This window comes from Enoplosus armatus, chromosome 14 (assembly GCF_043641665.1).
Source record: "Enoplosus armatus isolate fEnoArm2 chromosome 14, fEnoArm2.hap1, whole genome shotgun sequence".
Taxonomy (NCBI): domain Eukaryota; kingdom Metazoa; phylum Chordata; class Actinopteri; order Centrarchiformes; family Enoplosidae; genus Enoplosus; species Enoplosus armatus.
The window spans coordinates 22,473,978-22,491,057 of record NC_092193.1 but is presented as its reverse complement, the minus strand read 5'-3'; the positions used below and the strand labels follow the sequence as shown (position 1 = coordinate 22,491,057).

The following is a 17,080-nucleotide window of genomic DNA, read 5'->3' as shown; positions in this document are numbered from 1 at the left end:
CCCACCAATCTTCAGTCTCTCGGCGCATTCCAGAAGATCTTCTCTCTCCCCTTGCCCACTTCCACCTCAGCTAGCACATTCCCTACATTTCCCAGAGGGCCCTTTGATAACCGCCAGAGACCGAATAGCGCCACCTGTGGCCGGTGAAACCCGGGCTATCGAGCTGTATTGCGAGCGGCAGCCACGCCGTTCCGTTCGTGTGACTGCTTGACTTGTTCTCTCGACTCAACGATAACAGCCAGATGTTTTCAGACGTGCTCAAGAAAGACCTCTCAACATCGCGCTTCGCCGGGTGTGTTGAGGCCGAGGACTGTTGAGTGTTAAATGAGCTCATTTCGTGGTGGCTGGGGTTTAAAAGTCTTGAGAAATCGAGCCCGCCCCGATTTGCTCGATTCGAAGTTGAATGTCTTCTGTGTGAAATGTCAAGGCTAAACAATGTCAAGTCTTTGGAGACAAACTTGAGCTGCATGTCAACATTCTGCAGAAACCTGTGCGCGGATGCTTTCCACAGTTGTTTCCTTGATTTAACTTTAGGTTGTGGAAATAATGACTATTTTTGCATGTGTATCCCCCCCCCCAGAGGTGGCTGAACTTTTAGCGCTGAGCCCCACAGCGGAACACCTTGAGTGTCTCGCCACCTCGTCTCTCCAATGTGTTCCAACGGCCTCAGAAAGAAAATACACAAAAACAAAAACGTTTCAAAGCACCGGAAGCAGGAGGAGAGTTGTGTCTTACCTGCTGTTGCGGCTGTTGAAGTGCTGCGGTGTCAGCTGGTTCCGCTGCTGTGAAAGCTAGAAAATTGCTATTCCTATACCAATGTTGTTCTCTTCTCCCTTACATTATTCCTCTTTCCCCTTTATATGCTCTCTCTCTCTCTCTCTCTCTCTCTCTCTCTCATGCACACATCTCAGTGCCAGCAGGGTGCATATTGAGTGTGTGTGTGTGTGTGTGTGTGTGTGTGTGTGTTTGTGTGCACGTGTGTGTGGGCAGCAGCCAATCAGGAAACAGCAGCTTAAGCGACATTGGCGACGCACACATGTTCAGCCTCACACTCGCAGGGTGACACACTTATTACAGGCATTCACAACACTATCTCTCTCTCTCTCACTCACACACACACACACACACACACACACACAGAAGTGAAGCACATCTGCCACCCGCGACCGCCTCATCCAACCTTTCAGAGGATTAGCGTGTTGGTGGGTTTTTTTTCGACGTCGAAACTCAACTTGATAATCCCCCACCCCCACGTCCCCCCCCTCACCCCCGCATGCTCATTGTCTATATGCGGTTGGTTATTGCATCACCGCGATTTTTCTTTTTTCTTTGCGACGTAACAGGCCTTGTGTTTTTCGTGAAAGCCATGGAAAAGCTGCGATTTCTGATATCGTACTGATTTACACACAGTGCTATGTTGGGTTAAGAATGTTATGTAATAATTATGTGTAATGTGATGTCACACCAGTGTTTTTTTTACTCAGCAGTTACAGAGAACATGACGGCATAAGCCTTGGGATGTCACACGTAAACACATATATCCGAAAATGCGATCAATAGTTTATTCAGTTATCATGCAAGTTCAGTGGAGTGTCATAGAGTCTTAAAATGATGCTTTCACAGTATTCATACAGCACCCAGAGCTGCTTTGTAATCAAACAAGACCTTTAAGGAAACTGTGGACCCCTCCCCTGTTAATTCTAACAAAGCTAAAGGTCTAGAGCCCCGCCAGTGTCCCCTAGAGGCTTCCATTCCCACTACAATACTAACAGCAACTGGAAGGAAGCATGGTCAGATTAAGCTACTAGGGAACCGTGGGCCAAAATAATGCCCTTGTCTCAGCCGGCCGGAGGGAGGGGAGGGGGGCGCGTCGGTGTCTGTGTTTGATTGACGGCAGGGGGCATTCTGAGTGCCGGTGTCACCGCTGCGGTCCATGACTGGACCCTGTGTCATCATCCCACCACACTTTTCAAACACCCTGAACACCTGTCACGAGTTCAATGTGAATTTGACGCGTTCGGTGTCGCGTCGTGTTAAACCAAACCAAACGTGTCTTTGAGGACCCTTTTTTTTTACTACTATTCTTTACTCCTGTAGTTTGACGTGTTTGAGTAAACAGTAAAATAGAAATCGTCCTCCTGCACTGTAGTTAACCTTCTTTTTACCTCACTGCTTTAATCCCTTATTTCCATGAAAGCCCCTCTAGTGACGAGCGTTGCAAACTAGCATCCACTGTAGGCGCTAATAATGTCCCCATCAAATAAACCTTAAACAAACTAGTAAATTATTCCAAGTCAACTGGCGTAAGGTATTATTAAATATTAACTAGTTTTAACTTGTTAAGGCATGACTTCAAATGAGGTTATATTGTATTAAATGAACCACAAAAATTTGTCGATTTTGTATTCTCTTTCCTGGTATGTACATTTATAGAATTCACATTTCTATCATTTCAGGGTTGCACAATAAATAAGATAAAAGATGAAATACTAGTTTCAGATCGGTTTATCTTTCTGTATTTTAGCGATGACTCGGCTGTATTTACAGTTGAGACTACACCGAGTGCAGAGTTCAAGTGAATGAAAATAAAAGAAAAAAATAAATAAATTCAAAGCATCTGCAGATTCTTTCGCTGATCCGAGAGTTTTCTTTCATGAATGATTCAACAAGGGCCCAGAAGTGCCGCTATTAAACATTGATAATGCCACTGAACGTGGGAATATCAACATTTAATTCAAGTTTTATGGGAATAAAGTAAATGTATTACTGTACAAATACAGCCAAAAAAGATTGGTTTAAAACAAAAAAAACAAACATGTTTGGCTGAATGATAAAGTGGAATTCGTCATTCTTCGTGGTCTTGATAGTTGTTTCACTTTCTTTTGCCGTTGGATGTCAAATTTCCGCGATAGAGGACAGCAGGGCCATTAGGAGGCCGGAGTTTCCTACAGCCAAGGCAGCCAAGATGAGAGACTTCATGAAGGACCCCTGAAACAGAAAGTAAGGTCGACGTTAGAGGGTCGACACGGGATCTCAAGACCTTTCCTGATAGACCTGACAGTCAGTCAGTCAGTCAGTCCACGTTTAGCCAAGTACGGTCCAAGCGCAAAGTGTTCGCGCTATGCCCAATCTTATTAAGGACGCTTTGGGGTTAGAAAAAGCACCTCGGCGTGCAGTTGGCATCAAACCAGTGGCGGTAGTTGAGGATATGAGTCAGACTCGCAACTGTCATAATCAAAAATTCCTTTTGAGGACCCACTAGCCGGGCAAGACGGGGGAACTAACAGTCTGGGGGAGAGCACTCTCATCTCACCAGAACTCTTTGGTAACACTATGTCTTGTGTCGTGGCGTAAGAATTAGACGTCATTTCAGCTCTATTTTTGGTCTCCGCCAACTCCTGAAAAAGATGTCTCTTTAGCCACTAAATGCTCCACTATGTTCGCCAGCAAGTCTCCAAATATGGAGCTTAGAAAAGACTGCATGAACAGTTTGTTTGCAAGCTGATACCTACCCAGCGACCGCGCCCTGATTGGTCCGAGAGGATGGCCTGTGTGTCGTCCGACCCCACCGCCGCTGGATCGAACAAACAGCAGTCAGAAGCAGCACGCAGGTATGAAGAATACTTCCGTGTCGTCGACAAACAAATGCACAATTGTGTCCATTCAAGCGTTCATACCTTTTTTGATGTGAAGGTGCTCGTGCGCCCAGAGGAGGGACCTAAACGAGGCCAGCCACACCACGTAGCCGATCAGGACGTGCGTCGCCCATGGCTGGGGGAGGAGCAGTGATGATTGACGCATCCCCAGGAACATGGCTGCCACTGCGGTCACATAGGAGACGGGATGTAACTTTGATCAACCAGGTAGGAAGCCCAGAGGTTGTTAAAGGTGTTTTTTTTAATAAAACAAACAAATGTTTGCAGTTTGCAGATCTATTCAGAAATGTGTGTGAATGCAAACCAACCTGCCATGATCTCAGTCAGAGACCCAACTCCCCAGTGGGCCCAGTTGAAGATGTATCTCCTGGACAGAGATGCAAATAATACCAATATACTGAAACTTTAAACGAGTCGTGAGGACATCCGCAAGGTTGTGATGTCACAGCTGTACAGTCGCCCGCCCTCGACCACGCCCCCCCTCCCCCCCAGCAGGTCATCTGATCCAGGCACAAGACCCCAGACGGCTTCAGAAACCCCACTAAACACTGCGGCTGCTGCTTCTGTGTGGAAGTGGAAGCAGCGGCGTTTACCTGTGTGAGTCAGGCGATGGTCTGACCGCAGCTGTTATTGGTTGAATCAGAGATAATGCCAGAACGCAGCAGCCCAGGTATGGATGGACACCTGCATGCTGCACACACACACACACACACACACACACACATTGATAACTGATCCAACATCCCTCTCTGCTGGTGATATATGAATACAACAGCAAGGCAAGGCCTCCTGCTGTTTTAAACTAACATGTGTACAAAATAAAATACACATACACGCACACACACATAAAAGACTAAATGTTCTGAACTTAAAAGTTAACGTTTAAATTCCCGTCTCTGATTTCAAAGGACTGCAATGGCATCATATATGAGTCCAATACACCTCCTGCTGTCATTATGTCACTGGAATACACAGATACATCTGAATCTTAATGTTTAATCACAAATCACTGCCCCCATGCTGAAAATAAAATGTCATATTGTACCAGATTAGTAATTATTCATTCTGCTTGGCATCACTTTAACAACAGGCAGAATTTAGACCGTATGTAAAGATGGATGACATGCCAAAACATCTCGATTGCCCCCCCCTGGTGGCTGGCTGCGGTATAAGTCATAAGCCCCGCCCTCTCCATGTTAGTAAATAAAATAATAAATGCAAATACAATCATTTTCAGGTAGTTCTTATCACGCAGATGTTTGTTCAAGTGTTCATTTTTCTGATACGTTTGGTTTCAATTAGTTATTTGGTGCTATTAAAAACGGTCATGATTGACAGCTGGGATTGACTGTGGTGTGCTCGCTATTGGGTCAAGGGGGTGTATGGGCGGGACCTTGATACCGTGGCTCCATTCATTTTTGGACAGTGGGAGGAAATGGAGACGCGTCGGCCATCTTGATATACAGTCTCTGGTTCTGACCAGTCCATTTAGTGCCCAGAGGTAAATCTGTGTGTGTGTGTGTGTGTGTGTGTGTGTGTGTGTGTGTGTGTGTGTGTGCTGTACCTTGCTCCAGCCTTTCCTGTAGAAAAATGGGAGGCAAAAGGCTACAATGGTCAGAGTCACAGTTAGCATCATCAGGCCTCGATGAACCTACACACATACACACAGACACATTCATTCATTCAACATCATTGCCATTTCTTTCACTTATTTTTTGCAAGGCGGGTGTGTGTGTGTGTGTGTGTGTGTGTGTGTGTGTGTGTGTGTGCATAATATCTACCTGGAACCAGACTTTCTGGCCGAGCACCGTTTGATTTGGCCAATCAGGTTTGTAGAAGCTGGCGACGAAGGTGCCAACACTTCCTGTTAGCATCCAGGCTAACAGCATTAGCGCCCCTGGAGAAGTAAAAGGCAATTCAGCAGACACTTCCTCCAGCTAAATGGGTTAGGCCTAGACAGCACATCCTTGCACTGCACTAGACACTCAGTGACCGAAATGTGAAAAATTAAGAGCTCAACCCACCGTGCATTTTCATAATGATGGGTCCCCGGGAGCCTCTTAGGACCTCAGGGGGTCCAGTGATGCGCTTCCTCCGGGTGGAGATTAACGGCTGGAGACTGTGTTTCCATACTTTGCCTAGAGGAGAGACAGAAAAGTTGTGCTCGTTCAAGGGATTTCCGTTTCGAGCAATAAACTTTGGAAGAGTTTCCAATGTTGTGCCGTGTCATTCTAGGAATCCCAGACTTTCTGCAAGTCAGATCAAGCTGACTCCAAAAAGGCACCGGGCCGACACACCATATGAACAAACGGCAATGAAACGAGTCCTCATCCATCAAATGTGTGTTAAATATGGGACACGCAAGTGCTGCCAATTAACCATTAACCAGAATGTAAGAAGAAGCCCGTTAATCACCAAAACAGTAGTGAATAAGACCCCCCCCTGTTGATGACATCCTGTTCCCTGAATAAAACCGATAACCATTCCAAGATTTGACGCTGATCGACCTGCCATGTGTCGTAAATAAATAAAGCTTTGACAGATAAGAGTTTTAATCGGCCTTTTAAGACGCAGGACGGCCGCCAGGGTTCAGTTTCCGAGGCAACGCGCGCACTCATGCTCCCTTACCGTACTGAGCGCGTCCGTTGGCCAGGAACAGGAAGTACTCTTGGTCCAGGTCTAACCGGGCAGGTTCCTGATGAGCCAGTTTGACTGGTCTACTGAATCTGCACTGAATCGCTCCATCTGCCAGCCGCCATGACACCAAGGAGAGACCGGACTGCAAACACACACACACACAGAAAGGACAACAACAACAACAACAACAACAACAACAATTTAGTGGTTTAGGCTTAAAGTCCAATATAATTTAAGGAAGCAAGGTTTTTGGATGTCACTCTCATGTCAGTGCCTTAAGCACAAAGTTGGGACTGGGTAGCCTAGCTTAGCATAAAGACTGGAAGCAGGGGGAAACAGCTAGCCTCTGGCTGCAATGGTTGCTTGATGCGGTCGGGGAGCACAGATTTTGGTAACGGCAGGCTCAATGGCACCAAACCCGGGAACCTAACCGTGACAACAAGTCTGCAGGACGCTGCCCACAGTCACTGCACCCGGCTGTTGTTTGACAAGAAATAGCTCCGTCTTGCAACTCCCCCTAAACCACAAACTTTTCTCTGTTTGGGTAACGATTAAACAAACAAGATACAACTTTTTAAAGCTTTTAGGAGGTGTTAATAGTTTTTTTTTTTTTTTTTTACTTTGGACAGAGACTGGCTAGCTGTTTCCCCACTGCTTTCAGTCTTCGTGCTAAGCTAGGCTAACCCCGTCCTGACTCCAGCTTCCTCGTTAACACACAAACCTGTGATCGGTGTCAGTCTTCCCATCTAACTCTTGGAAAGAAAGCACATGAGAAAACTTTGGAGTATTCCTTTTAAATACGCAGTCAAAAAAGCTGAAAACTGAAAAAAAGGAAGGAAAGCAACAAGAAATATTTAGTCCATGTTTTCTGCTCCTGTGCTTGGGGCACTGAATTTATTCGGAGGAAGTGTTTCTCATTTGTCACCTGCGACTGGTCCTCAGGGTGCGTTCGGCCACTGACGAAGGCGGCGCTCACCGATACCACGTCCCCATCTTTTACACACATGTACACATCGTCATCGCCCTGTACGCACACACACGCACACACACACACACGTCACATTCAGCAGCATGTCGGCCTATATTTGATGCAAGAACACTGTGTTACACTGAGGGACTAGCTTACCATCCACGTGTCCCAGGACAGTGCAAAGGCAACGTATCCCTCCGCTGGGCCACTCAGCTCAAATATCACAGACTGCAGAGAAAAGCGATGAGTGTTTTTCAATCTTATTACACAAATGATACCTATAATTTCAGACAGTCCCGTCTGGATGTAGCTATGAAGCATGTCAGGCCTTAAACAAGACGGAATTGAACTATATGTCACTGGCAACATTAAAAGGTTCTTATTTTGTTGGCGCCCACCGATTTTCTGGGGATTCACCGGCGTTGTCTCACTGTCGCCCCTTCTCTTAGGCGAGAGGAAAGTTCACGGGCGGCCCTGGGTGTCACGGCCGCCTCGAAAACCACACAAAACTACTGAAATGTCAAGTAAGTCAGTATGCGTGAAAGATAAAATAGTGAGTGGAGTGTTGTTGTGGTAGTACACGTTTGAGGATCATAATAAAAACATTATTATTATTATGTAACACCTGCCCTTATATAGTGTTTAGGGGGCGTTACCTATGCCATTCAGCATTCGGCACGCTTTCTCTTAAGAGAAACTTAAAGAGAGTGTTGCTGCATGAGGCCCAGGCTCTCAGTTTGAAGCGTGGTAAGAATGTGTTGATGCTGAAATGCTTAATGTAGCACCTTTCTATTGAGTTCATTGCACCAGTGAATTAAACTGTCAAGTCAAACCTTTTTGTCCGGTCCCTCTGTGGTCATGGACAGGAAGAAGCAGTCCGGATCTTCCTTTGGATGGCAGCCCGGTGGAACCAGCAGGCAGGATTTTGATTGGCCGCACCCCTCGGAAGTGAACTAAAGGTGAGGGTGATTAGTCCTCTCTATGTGACACCCGTTTCGCGCGAGAGATTAGCGATTACTGCGCGTGCACACGGGCAGTCGGTGTCGCAATCAGAGGTCCAAATGTTGTAACACTCACAGGCCCAGGCAGGACGGAGGATGTGGTCGTTTGCACAGGAGGGGGCGTGGTGTCCGAGTGAGGCGGGTGGGGCGTCACGCCATGCTGATAGATGATTGGTCCGGGCAGCTTCACCCAAAATACATTGTAGTGGGCAACTACGGTCACACTGGGAAAATAAACCCATAGATACACACACACACACACACACACACACACACAGACTGTGAGTTATATTCAAACTTTTGTTCAATGGTTGCTTTCAGCGAAAAGTGAAACGTCACTCACGGGGAAACATTTTCAACCTGCGTGGCTGAAAACGTGGGTACATACAGACTTCGGATCTTTGACACATTTCAGGTCACACCGGAGAAAAGGTGGAGAAAGACTTTCCGTCGAGGGAACCTGGGCGACGCTAACTTCCGCGTTTGCCTATAAAAATACGCCACCGCTGCAGCACTCCAGCGAGTACTTCTGGTCTTTTTCTACACCGCCATTTTTAACATGGGAGCCTTCTTTCTTCTTCTTTTTCCCGCATATCCAACTATACCATGGTCGCCACCTGTGACCGCAGCGGCCGCTGTTCAGCAAAGGTTTCATAGGCTGGCTTTGATATTAGCATTTAGACAGAAGCAAACTCACAAAAACTGAACCTGTCCGGGAGCGTCTGCAGGAGCGTTCCAGGTGACAACAACCTCTGTCTGTCTGGCGTCACTCGTTTGGCTCACGGCTGAACCCTAGAAACACACACACACACACACACACACACACACACACACACACACACTTCATTCAAGTTCAAAGTTCAAACAAAGTGTCTTACCTTACTTTCTGGGTTTTGTGTCAAATTACTTTTTTTGTGTGTGTGTGTGTGTGTGTGTGTGTGTGTGTGTGTGTGCACCTGGTGCTTATTACAGGTGAGCAGCTGTGTCTTTTGTGGGTTGGTCAGGGTGAAGGTGCCGACTGCGGATACTGAGCCCTGATTGGCTGCATCTCTGGCCTGAAGCAGGAAGCCCTCAAAAAACGACGTTCCGGACAGGATGACTGGAAAACAACAACTTCTATTCATTTGGTTCTAGACTAATGACTCACTAAGACCAGGTTTAATCTCCAGTGGAGTATCAAATTTGATTCATTCAGTTTGGTCAAAGTCTTTTTTTATATTTCATCCCTGTTTTTTTCTTTTTTTTTTTACAAATACGAAAGACTATGCTCACTGGCTTCTTCCTTGCGGAGTACTGTATGTTTAAAGACTTAAAGTAAATTGTTTCTGGTAATAGGAGTGACTTTGACAGTATGGATTCTGCTTTCGGGTGGCGGCGGCGGCGGCTTCACCACTGCAGGCTCCATGGATGTGCAGGTACTGGCAGCGGTGGGTTTGAGCATTTCAACAAAATTTCGGTGAATGACTTGCCGCAGTCCTTAGTCACCTTGGATGCGATCCCCGGGACTGAACGTGGTGGTGTTGGTTTCCAGGCGGTAGGGGCTGTGAGAGGTCTGACCGGGGACGCGATGGTGGGGCTCCATGCTGCCGCAGACTTTGGTGACCTTACCGTTGGCATAGCAGCCTGCCGGCGCCCAGTGACACGCCAAGACGGAGGCAAAGAGGAGACAGCGCAAACCCACGGGAGACATCTGTGGGATGAGGTGTGGGCAGCTACAGGATGTAGTCTGAAAAGAAGAAGAACAGGCAAACAACCCCCACCATTGGGGGGGTTGTGTTGTGAATCAGTGGAGTTCCTCTTTAAACTGTGGGCTGCCCTCCACAGATTCAGTCACCTGATGTTTCTGACTGACTAACTGAGCAGCTCAGCTAAGAACAGATCATTCTCAGAGTAGACATTTTGACTGGTCAACAGATTAAAGACACACATTAAAGGTCCCATATTGTAGAAGGTGAGCTCTCCATGTCTTGTTTGATTATAAAGGAGGTCTGGGTGCTGTATAAATACTGGGAAAGCATCAAAACACTCAGTCCACAGAGAAATGAAACACAGCCCGTACTCAGACACTGTGCCTTTAAGCGAACCGTTAGGACTTCCCGTAAGGTTGTGATGTCACAACTATACAGTCACTGCCCTCAGCCACACACAACCCCCCCCCCCTCTCCAGCAGGTCACCTGCTCCAATCACAGCACCACCCACCAAGTACAGGGACATTGCTCATCCACCCGCTCAGTCTGTCTGAGTTATCGGAGCGCTCTGCTCAGGAACTACTCTTCAAGTGTTTGGAGGTTGTTCAGTTTGTCTCTAACGGCTTACTATGGACTAGAAACACTAGCACGCCTTAATGGTCTGCAGCCACTATTAAGTCAAAATGTTTGCTATGAGATCCGTTTAAATACCTCTATGAGAGATTTGACTTATGTCTCCTGTAGTAAACAGCTCCCATGTTGTTTTTCGACGGGAATTCCTCACTTTCCTCCCACTCTGCTCAACATAGCAGGATTTGTGTCACACTGACATGAGCGTAACGTTGTCTTCTTAGCAGCGGGGCGAGCCGGCGAGGAGGTTTACCCCGGGTGGGTTTAGCTTTCGCTGGACGAAGCTCCCACACAATGCCGTTCGGGAAAAGATTGCGGCGAGGATTTAAGATGTTATTTAGAATTTCAGAGAAATAGTATGTCTTGTCCAGCACTTCCTCCCACGCCAGCAGTATCTCCCTGCTCCCCTTCTCTGAGCCAGGTCAAAACCCATCTCGGCACTCAGTGACCCGACACCTTTTTTCATGGTACACGTCTTTAAGCAGAAAGAAGAGCTAAAAAGAGACATCCAAACACTGAATGGAAAGGTTTCACTCCAATACATTGCACAACACACAACGACTGCCTTTGTGATGACAAAACACTTTGCCTTGACTTTGCTAAGAAACCCCCGGGCCAGCCAACAAATGAAAAAAGTATTTCTAGGAATCCTCTAGAAGTGGGTGATAAGGTTGTTGGACTCACCGCTCCGCAGCAGTAGAAGGAAAATCTGCTTTAACTCTGCGGAATCATTTCCAAGTGCGACTATATATATGTGTGAGTCATTTCCACTGTTCCAGTTCCCAGTTCCCAGTGCCCTGTGTGTGTGTGTGTGTGTGTGTGTGTGTGTGTGTGTGTGTGTGTGTGTGTGTGTGTGTGTGTGTGTGTGTGTGTGTGTGTGTGTGTGGTTCAAAGTGTGGCACGAGGTATTTTTTACAACCTAATGGATTGGACTATTGGAACATCCTGATATGAGTTTTCACTCCGGGGCAGGGTGTTTTTATTATATATCATATACACATATACACATGCTATTTACACCTATATACATAATACTGTACAAATGTAGTAGTAGAATTACCTGGAAAAAGTATACATGTGCAGTATGTAAGTGGTCTGTTATTCCTATGATACAGTGCAATGCATTGCAATTCAGTTTCCAAAAAGAAGTCCGATTGTATAGAAGTCTATGGGAAAATGACCCAACTTCTCGCTTGATTTATTACCTCGGTAAACATTTTCCTCATGAGTTCATGGTCTCAATCGCTGGCCTCAGGTCTTCTTCAGCACAGCATGATGTTCATTTTGTAAATTACGGTCCCGTTCAGAGTAAACCAGACGACAAAGCAGGGTGGGCTTTAGGGCGGTGGCCACCTTGGGATTGACGAAACAAGATGGCGACGGCTAAACTGCCAAACTCGAGGCTTCAAAACGGTAGTCCACAAACCAATGGGTGGCGTCGCGGTGGCTACGTTCGCGGTTCACCATTCTCAATTTGTGTTAAGTAAAAGTACAGAAGTATTCACAGCAAAATGTCAATGTAAAAAGCACTCGTTGCGCAAAATAGCACTATTCAGAGTCTTATATTTGTCATATATGCATTTTTAATGATGCATTTACATGTAAGCATCATTTTATGCTCTCATGTTGGAGCTGGCTTTAACAACTTCATATACTGTCGTGTAGCTCAATCTACAACGAATCCATCATATTTATTTAAGACCGTATGTTTTTACGCAGAAAATGAACTAAAGCTCCGGAAGAAGTTTAGTGGAGTAGAAAGTAGAAGATTTCCTATTAAAAGTAGCACAAAATGTACAAAATTGTACTTCAAGTTCAGTGCTTGGGTAAATGCACTTTGTTTACGTTCCGCCACTCACTACAGGAGTGACCTTATGACCTCATAGCACGTACCTCCATACACGGAGCAACTAACTGGCTAAAGGTTTGTGACAATGTTACATAGAAAAGTTGCGATCACTGAAATGTTTTGGGTTGAGGTATGAAGCGTGGGTGTGAATTGGTGACGGACGGTGCCAGAGAGCAGCCACATAAAGGCGAGTAACTGATCGCAAGGTGATGCCACGGTGTGATACTCATCAATCTGATGAGGTGTTCGGACTTCCGACACGTTTGCCTGCTGCTGATCGAGCATCCTGTGCTTTTACAGCGGTCGTTTTTTTACGATCTAGTTGCATCAGTGGACCAAACGTAGCTTCTGCCAAGAACCATCATGCCATGGTTTTATTGTGCAGATATTTCCTGCTGTTAGTTATCTGCTACCTCAGCAAAGAACTGTAAGTGAATTCCTGCCAAAAGTTCACAATTGCTGACCCCTTGAGGTGAATGTGATGGCCGCAGGTTGTTGTGTGTTGGGCCCCGTTTGAACACGTCTTTGGTGAAATGAAGATTTTTCCCGGCCGTATTTTATACCAGTTTACTGCCGCTTTGAGGCGCAGTCACAGTAGCATCAGTCTCTGCTGAGATTCGTCCGCTGTCTCCCATTCACTTCAACTGAAGGCCTCAGCATGAATCCAGGAGTGTGTTTGCCGTTTTACTGCGACTCAGCCGGTTAAAAACAGTGACTCGTGTGTTTTGGAAATGTAAACGTCCCACCACGATACCCCACCATCACATGTAACATCACATCCTTTCTTTTTAAGTCTTATTGCAGTGAAAGCTAATGCCACCCTAATCAATGGGACTCTATGTTGCTTTACAGTGTGTGTATGTGCATCGGCCTGCATGGACCCACTCGTTTCAGATGTGAGCGTCAGAACAAACCGCATGGTTTTTTGGGGCCCTGCTTGATCGCCCGGCTTGTTTTCATTGTCCCCTGCTGCCGCCGTGTGGTGAAATGTAGGGAAGTGCACACTGCATGATTTTGTGCAGTGAATTTAGGAATACTTCCCCTCCTCCTGTGCCAGTTCGTCTTTGTCCTCCGTGTCAGACGTTCCAGCGTTCTTCCCGGTGTCCTGCGTTCTTGGTTTTTAGGTTTTTGACTTTCCTCCCCCTGACCACGCCTCTGCCTGCTCCCCCTGTCAGATTTATCTGCCTGGTCTGACTGACATCCCGTGTACCGAACTTTGCCTGCTTCTAGTAAAGACTGCGTTCTTGCTTTCAAACCCTTCGTCCATTTGGGTCCACTTCCTTGCCGTTACACATTGCACTATTTTGGTAACTAGTATACAAAGATACACATGTAATATCATGGTTTGTATGGAGCATGCAGAAGTAGAAAGCCATATAAATGTTTTTCAGGGAATGCAATATTTTCTTATTTTGTTTTGTGCGATGTCCCTGGAGCTTCTCGGTCTACAGTCTCATAGAGGTTTGAACAGTTCTTCCAGAGACTTCCATTTGTGGGACAATGGTGTCCAAAATGACATTCTGCATGTTAACATTTACAGAATTAGCATTGCACGAACGGCTACACACATATCATTCAACCAGAAGTCCAATCATGCATACATATACATAGAGAGAGAGACAGTGAAATGACAGATCTATGACTAATGTCTAAAATGTCAGTTGATTAAAGGTATCAACTGACTCTTAATAAACAAGGCTTGGCTTGGATGGCTGCGTGCGGTGTTGAAATATATACAGTGAATGTATATAAAGATTAGTAATAAAGCAAAAGTAGAGATGCTCACATATTGTAATACCATCTTAAATCAGTCAGTCGCTGTAATCTTATGCCAGAAACTCGGAGGTAATTCCTTCTTGATTTCAGGTTACAGTTTAATTGACGGTGAACATGTCAGTGGGTGACATAATGCTGGCATCGTGCTGGCATTATGTCACCGGCCAGTGCTCTTGCAGGACAGATCCTGGTGTCTCCTCTGCCCAACAACTGCACTGTGCCGCCAGGTTATGTAACTCCCTTGTCTGTGTGTCTGTGTGTGTGTGTGTGTGTGTGTGGTAAAGCTTGGAAATTGCGCAACAGGAATTATGCAAATGAAGAGTCTCTGTGAGCATGTTTGCCAGCAATAATTGTTTTTGTGTGTTTGTGTATTTTTTCTTTTTTTCATTGCACAACATGTCCATATAAAATAAGTGAATGCGTTTTCTTTAGACAACATAGAAGCTGTGTTACAAATACACTAAGGATAACTGGATATGGGGCTGAAGACTGGCTGAAGCTACCAGGATGAAAAAAATATATGTTATGGAATTAATATTTACAGTAAAAGCACTTACTCTTAAATAAACACAAGTTTAAAAAAGAGCTAATCCCCCCCCCCCCCCCATATTTGTTTCTGTTCCGTTTTACTCGGGTTATTACGGTAATAACAGGCACCCCCGGTCTGCGGACCACGCCCCCTCCGTCCAGCCACTGTCCATGCAGGAAAACTCGAGCTGTCACATTGCACACAACACTGTTGTCCTCCTGTTGCTGCGACTGACGGACGACACAACTGGCAGGCGAGTGGGAACGGACATTTAAACATCTTTTTCTGTCTTTCTTTCTTTCTTTTTTTGTTGCATCGTCGTGTAGTATTTTTAAGCTTCTGCGCGTTGTGTCCCCAGCTAGTTCCTGGCAGGTCGGGAACATACATTGCCAGCTACCTTAGCTAGCTGACATAAAAATGTGGCTAACTGTTGTTAAACGTGAAGGTGACGCTTTTCACGTCGCGCTTGATAGCATTAAATCAGCTTTACGTCCCAAAAAAGGGGAAAATACATTCTCAGTTGTTTTGAGACAACCATTCAAAATTCCTTCTATTATCTAACGTTCTTAACTTGCGTACTGGCGAACGTGCCTAACGTCACCACGTGAAACACTTTATTCTCGTTCTTTATTCTTTATTCTCGTTCGTTAGTTCGTAATCAATATGACCCACCGTGCGTTACTTTCTTCTGTCAAATTTCAACTTGACGGCACCGCCCACTGCAGGGCATTCTAATGGGGGGGGACGCTGTGTGAAGTATCAACTGAACCACAACTTAATTATGTTGTGTTATTGAAATAAAGTGCCTTTGGTAAATGATACATATGCGGAATTGTTAAGCGGTTGCTAACAATTAAGCTGGGGCTATGCATTATGTTACGTGGGTAATGACGATATGCTAGTAAGCGAGGCAACATTTAACTATCACTCTTTTGAATGGAATTTGGAGTCCAGCCGCAAACGGGACGTTAGCTTAGCGGGTTCCTGCATCACCGCGGCGAATGATTATCTACGGTCATCTAGACGCGATTGTGCGCCTATATCTCTGTCTGTCACTCTGTGTCGGCATGGACCCCATATGCCCAGCAGGCCGAACAGTGGCAGGAAGAGTTTTATAAATAGGTAGTGTGACATTAACGGCTGGATTCTTGACCTTGTTCTGATGGGACCGAGGCAGTGCGCAGACTCAGAGGGGGCTGTCAGTCGGGTTCAGTGACTGTGGATGCATTAACCTGCTCCAGTTATCACAGAACTGAACCCAAAGCTCTCAAGGTTTGGTGCGACGTGCAATCCTGGGCTAGTAGCCTATATGGCTACTACTGTGCTCAAACTCCAGGAAGTTCTTGGCAAAGTAAAAAAAAAAAAAAATTGAATTGCACATGCAGTTTCATTCTGATTCATCCAAATATTTCCACGTGATTTTTCTGGAATGAAATCCTATAAAAATGACTCCAGTCAATTGATATTAGTGAAATGTAACATCCCAATATCTCTAAAAGCGTGTTGGGTTTATGTGAATTCGAAAATTCTATTGCACACTGCAAGGCAGCAGACAGTCAATCTGTAATTTGTGGATGTAATCCAGTAGTCCAAGAAGCTAAAATAGTCTGTGGTGAATGATGTGTTTAGGTCCTTTGCTGAAGCAAAAGTCATATTATCACACATATAAAAAATACTCCATGACAAGTAAAAGTAAAGAAATATCAGCAGCATTTACTAACAGTATCAAATGCAAATACTTAATAATTAAGTCAGGCCCCGGTCAGAATGTTGTATTATTGTATAATATATACTTTGTTATCACTGGTGCATTAATGTGTATGTACAGTGTGCAATCAAGCAGCACTTTAATTTTGTAGTCGGTCACTGTGGAGCCCATGTTAACTGTGCACTACTGGGCAGTTTAATCTATAGCAAAGCACCATATTTGAATACAGTGTGCAGTCCAGTATTTGTAGTAATAGGACATTTGTCTCTGGAATGTAGTGGAGTAGAAGTGTGAAGCAGCAGACACTGGGAATACTCTAGTAAAGTACAAGTACCTCAGCATTGTAATTAAAAAGACAGCGGTTGAGTAAATATACAGTTACTGAAAATGGTTATTTATTTTATTTTTCCTCGTTATGGGTCATTGATTCTGCATTTTGTGAAACTCAGAATCTTGTCGGACTTACTGCAGCCATGCCAGATGTTTAGCCAGACCATCAGTTGCAATACACTTTGTAGATTAGGCAAGCTTTCCACAGCAGGTATTGCCTGTTTGAACGCACTTCGTGCACTTCCTCATGCTGTGTTACAACAGCTTGCACAATGCGTGTCTTAATCAACTCATTGCCTAAAAGT

The 17,080-nt window shown here is 45.4% G+C and overlaps 1 protein-coding gene across 1 annotated transcript; it reads right to left on the bottom strand.

Annotated features, from left to right (window-relative positions):
* Window positions 1-2,625: 2,625 nt before the first annotated feature.
* On the bottom strand, window positions 2,626-9,954 carry frrs1a (ferric-chelate reductase 1a). Its single transcript, XM_070919539.1, has 16 exons — window positions 9,750-9,954; window positions 9,221-9,363; window positions 8,962-9,056; window positions 8,341-8,488; window positions 8,097-8,216; window positions 7,420-7,491; window positions 7,219-7,317; window positions 6,285-6,435; window positions 5,681-5,794; window positions 5,438-5,553; window positions 5,221-5,307; window positions 4,250-4,347; window positions 3,965-4,023; window positions 3,678-3,821; window positions 3,513-3,574; window positions 2,626-2,988 (listed from the first exon to the last, which is right to left on the bottom strand). The coding sequence occupies exons 1-16, from the start codon at window positions 9,952-9,954 to the stop codon at window positions 2,896-2,898; spliced, it is 1,806 nt and encodes a 601-aa protein (XP_070775640.1). The 3' UTR covers window positions 2,626-2,895.
* Window positions 9,955-17,080: the final 7,126 nt, after the last annotated feature.

Excerpts from the sequence above, each read along its gene's own strand:
- frrs1a (XM_070919539.1), bottom strand. The coding sequence starts at position 9,954 with ATGTCTCCCGTGGGTTTGCGCTGTCTCCTCTTTGCCTCCGTCTTGGCG. Across the intron at positions 7,318-7,419 it reads TGTCCTGGGACACGTGGATG|GGCGATGACGATGTGTACAT; the intron begins GTAAGCTAGTCC and ends GTGTGCGTACAG. Across the intron at positions 3,575-3,677 it reads GCACCTTCACATCAAAAAAG|CGGCGGTGGGGTCGGACGAC; the intron begins GTATGAACGCTT and ends TGTTCGATCCAG.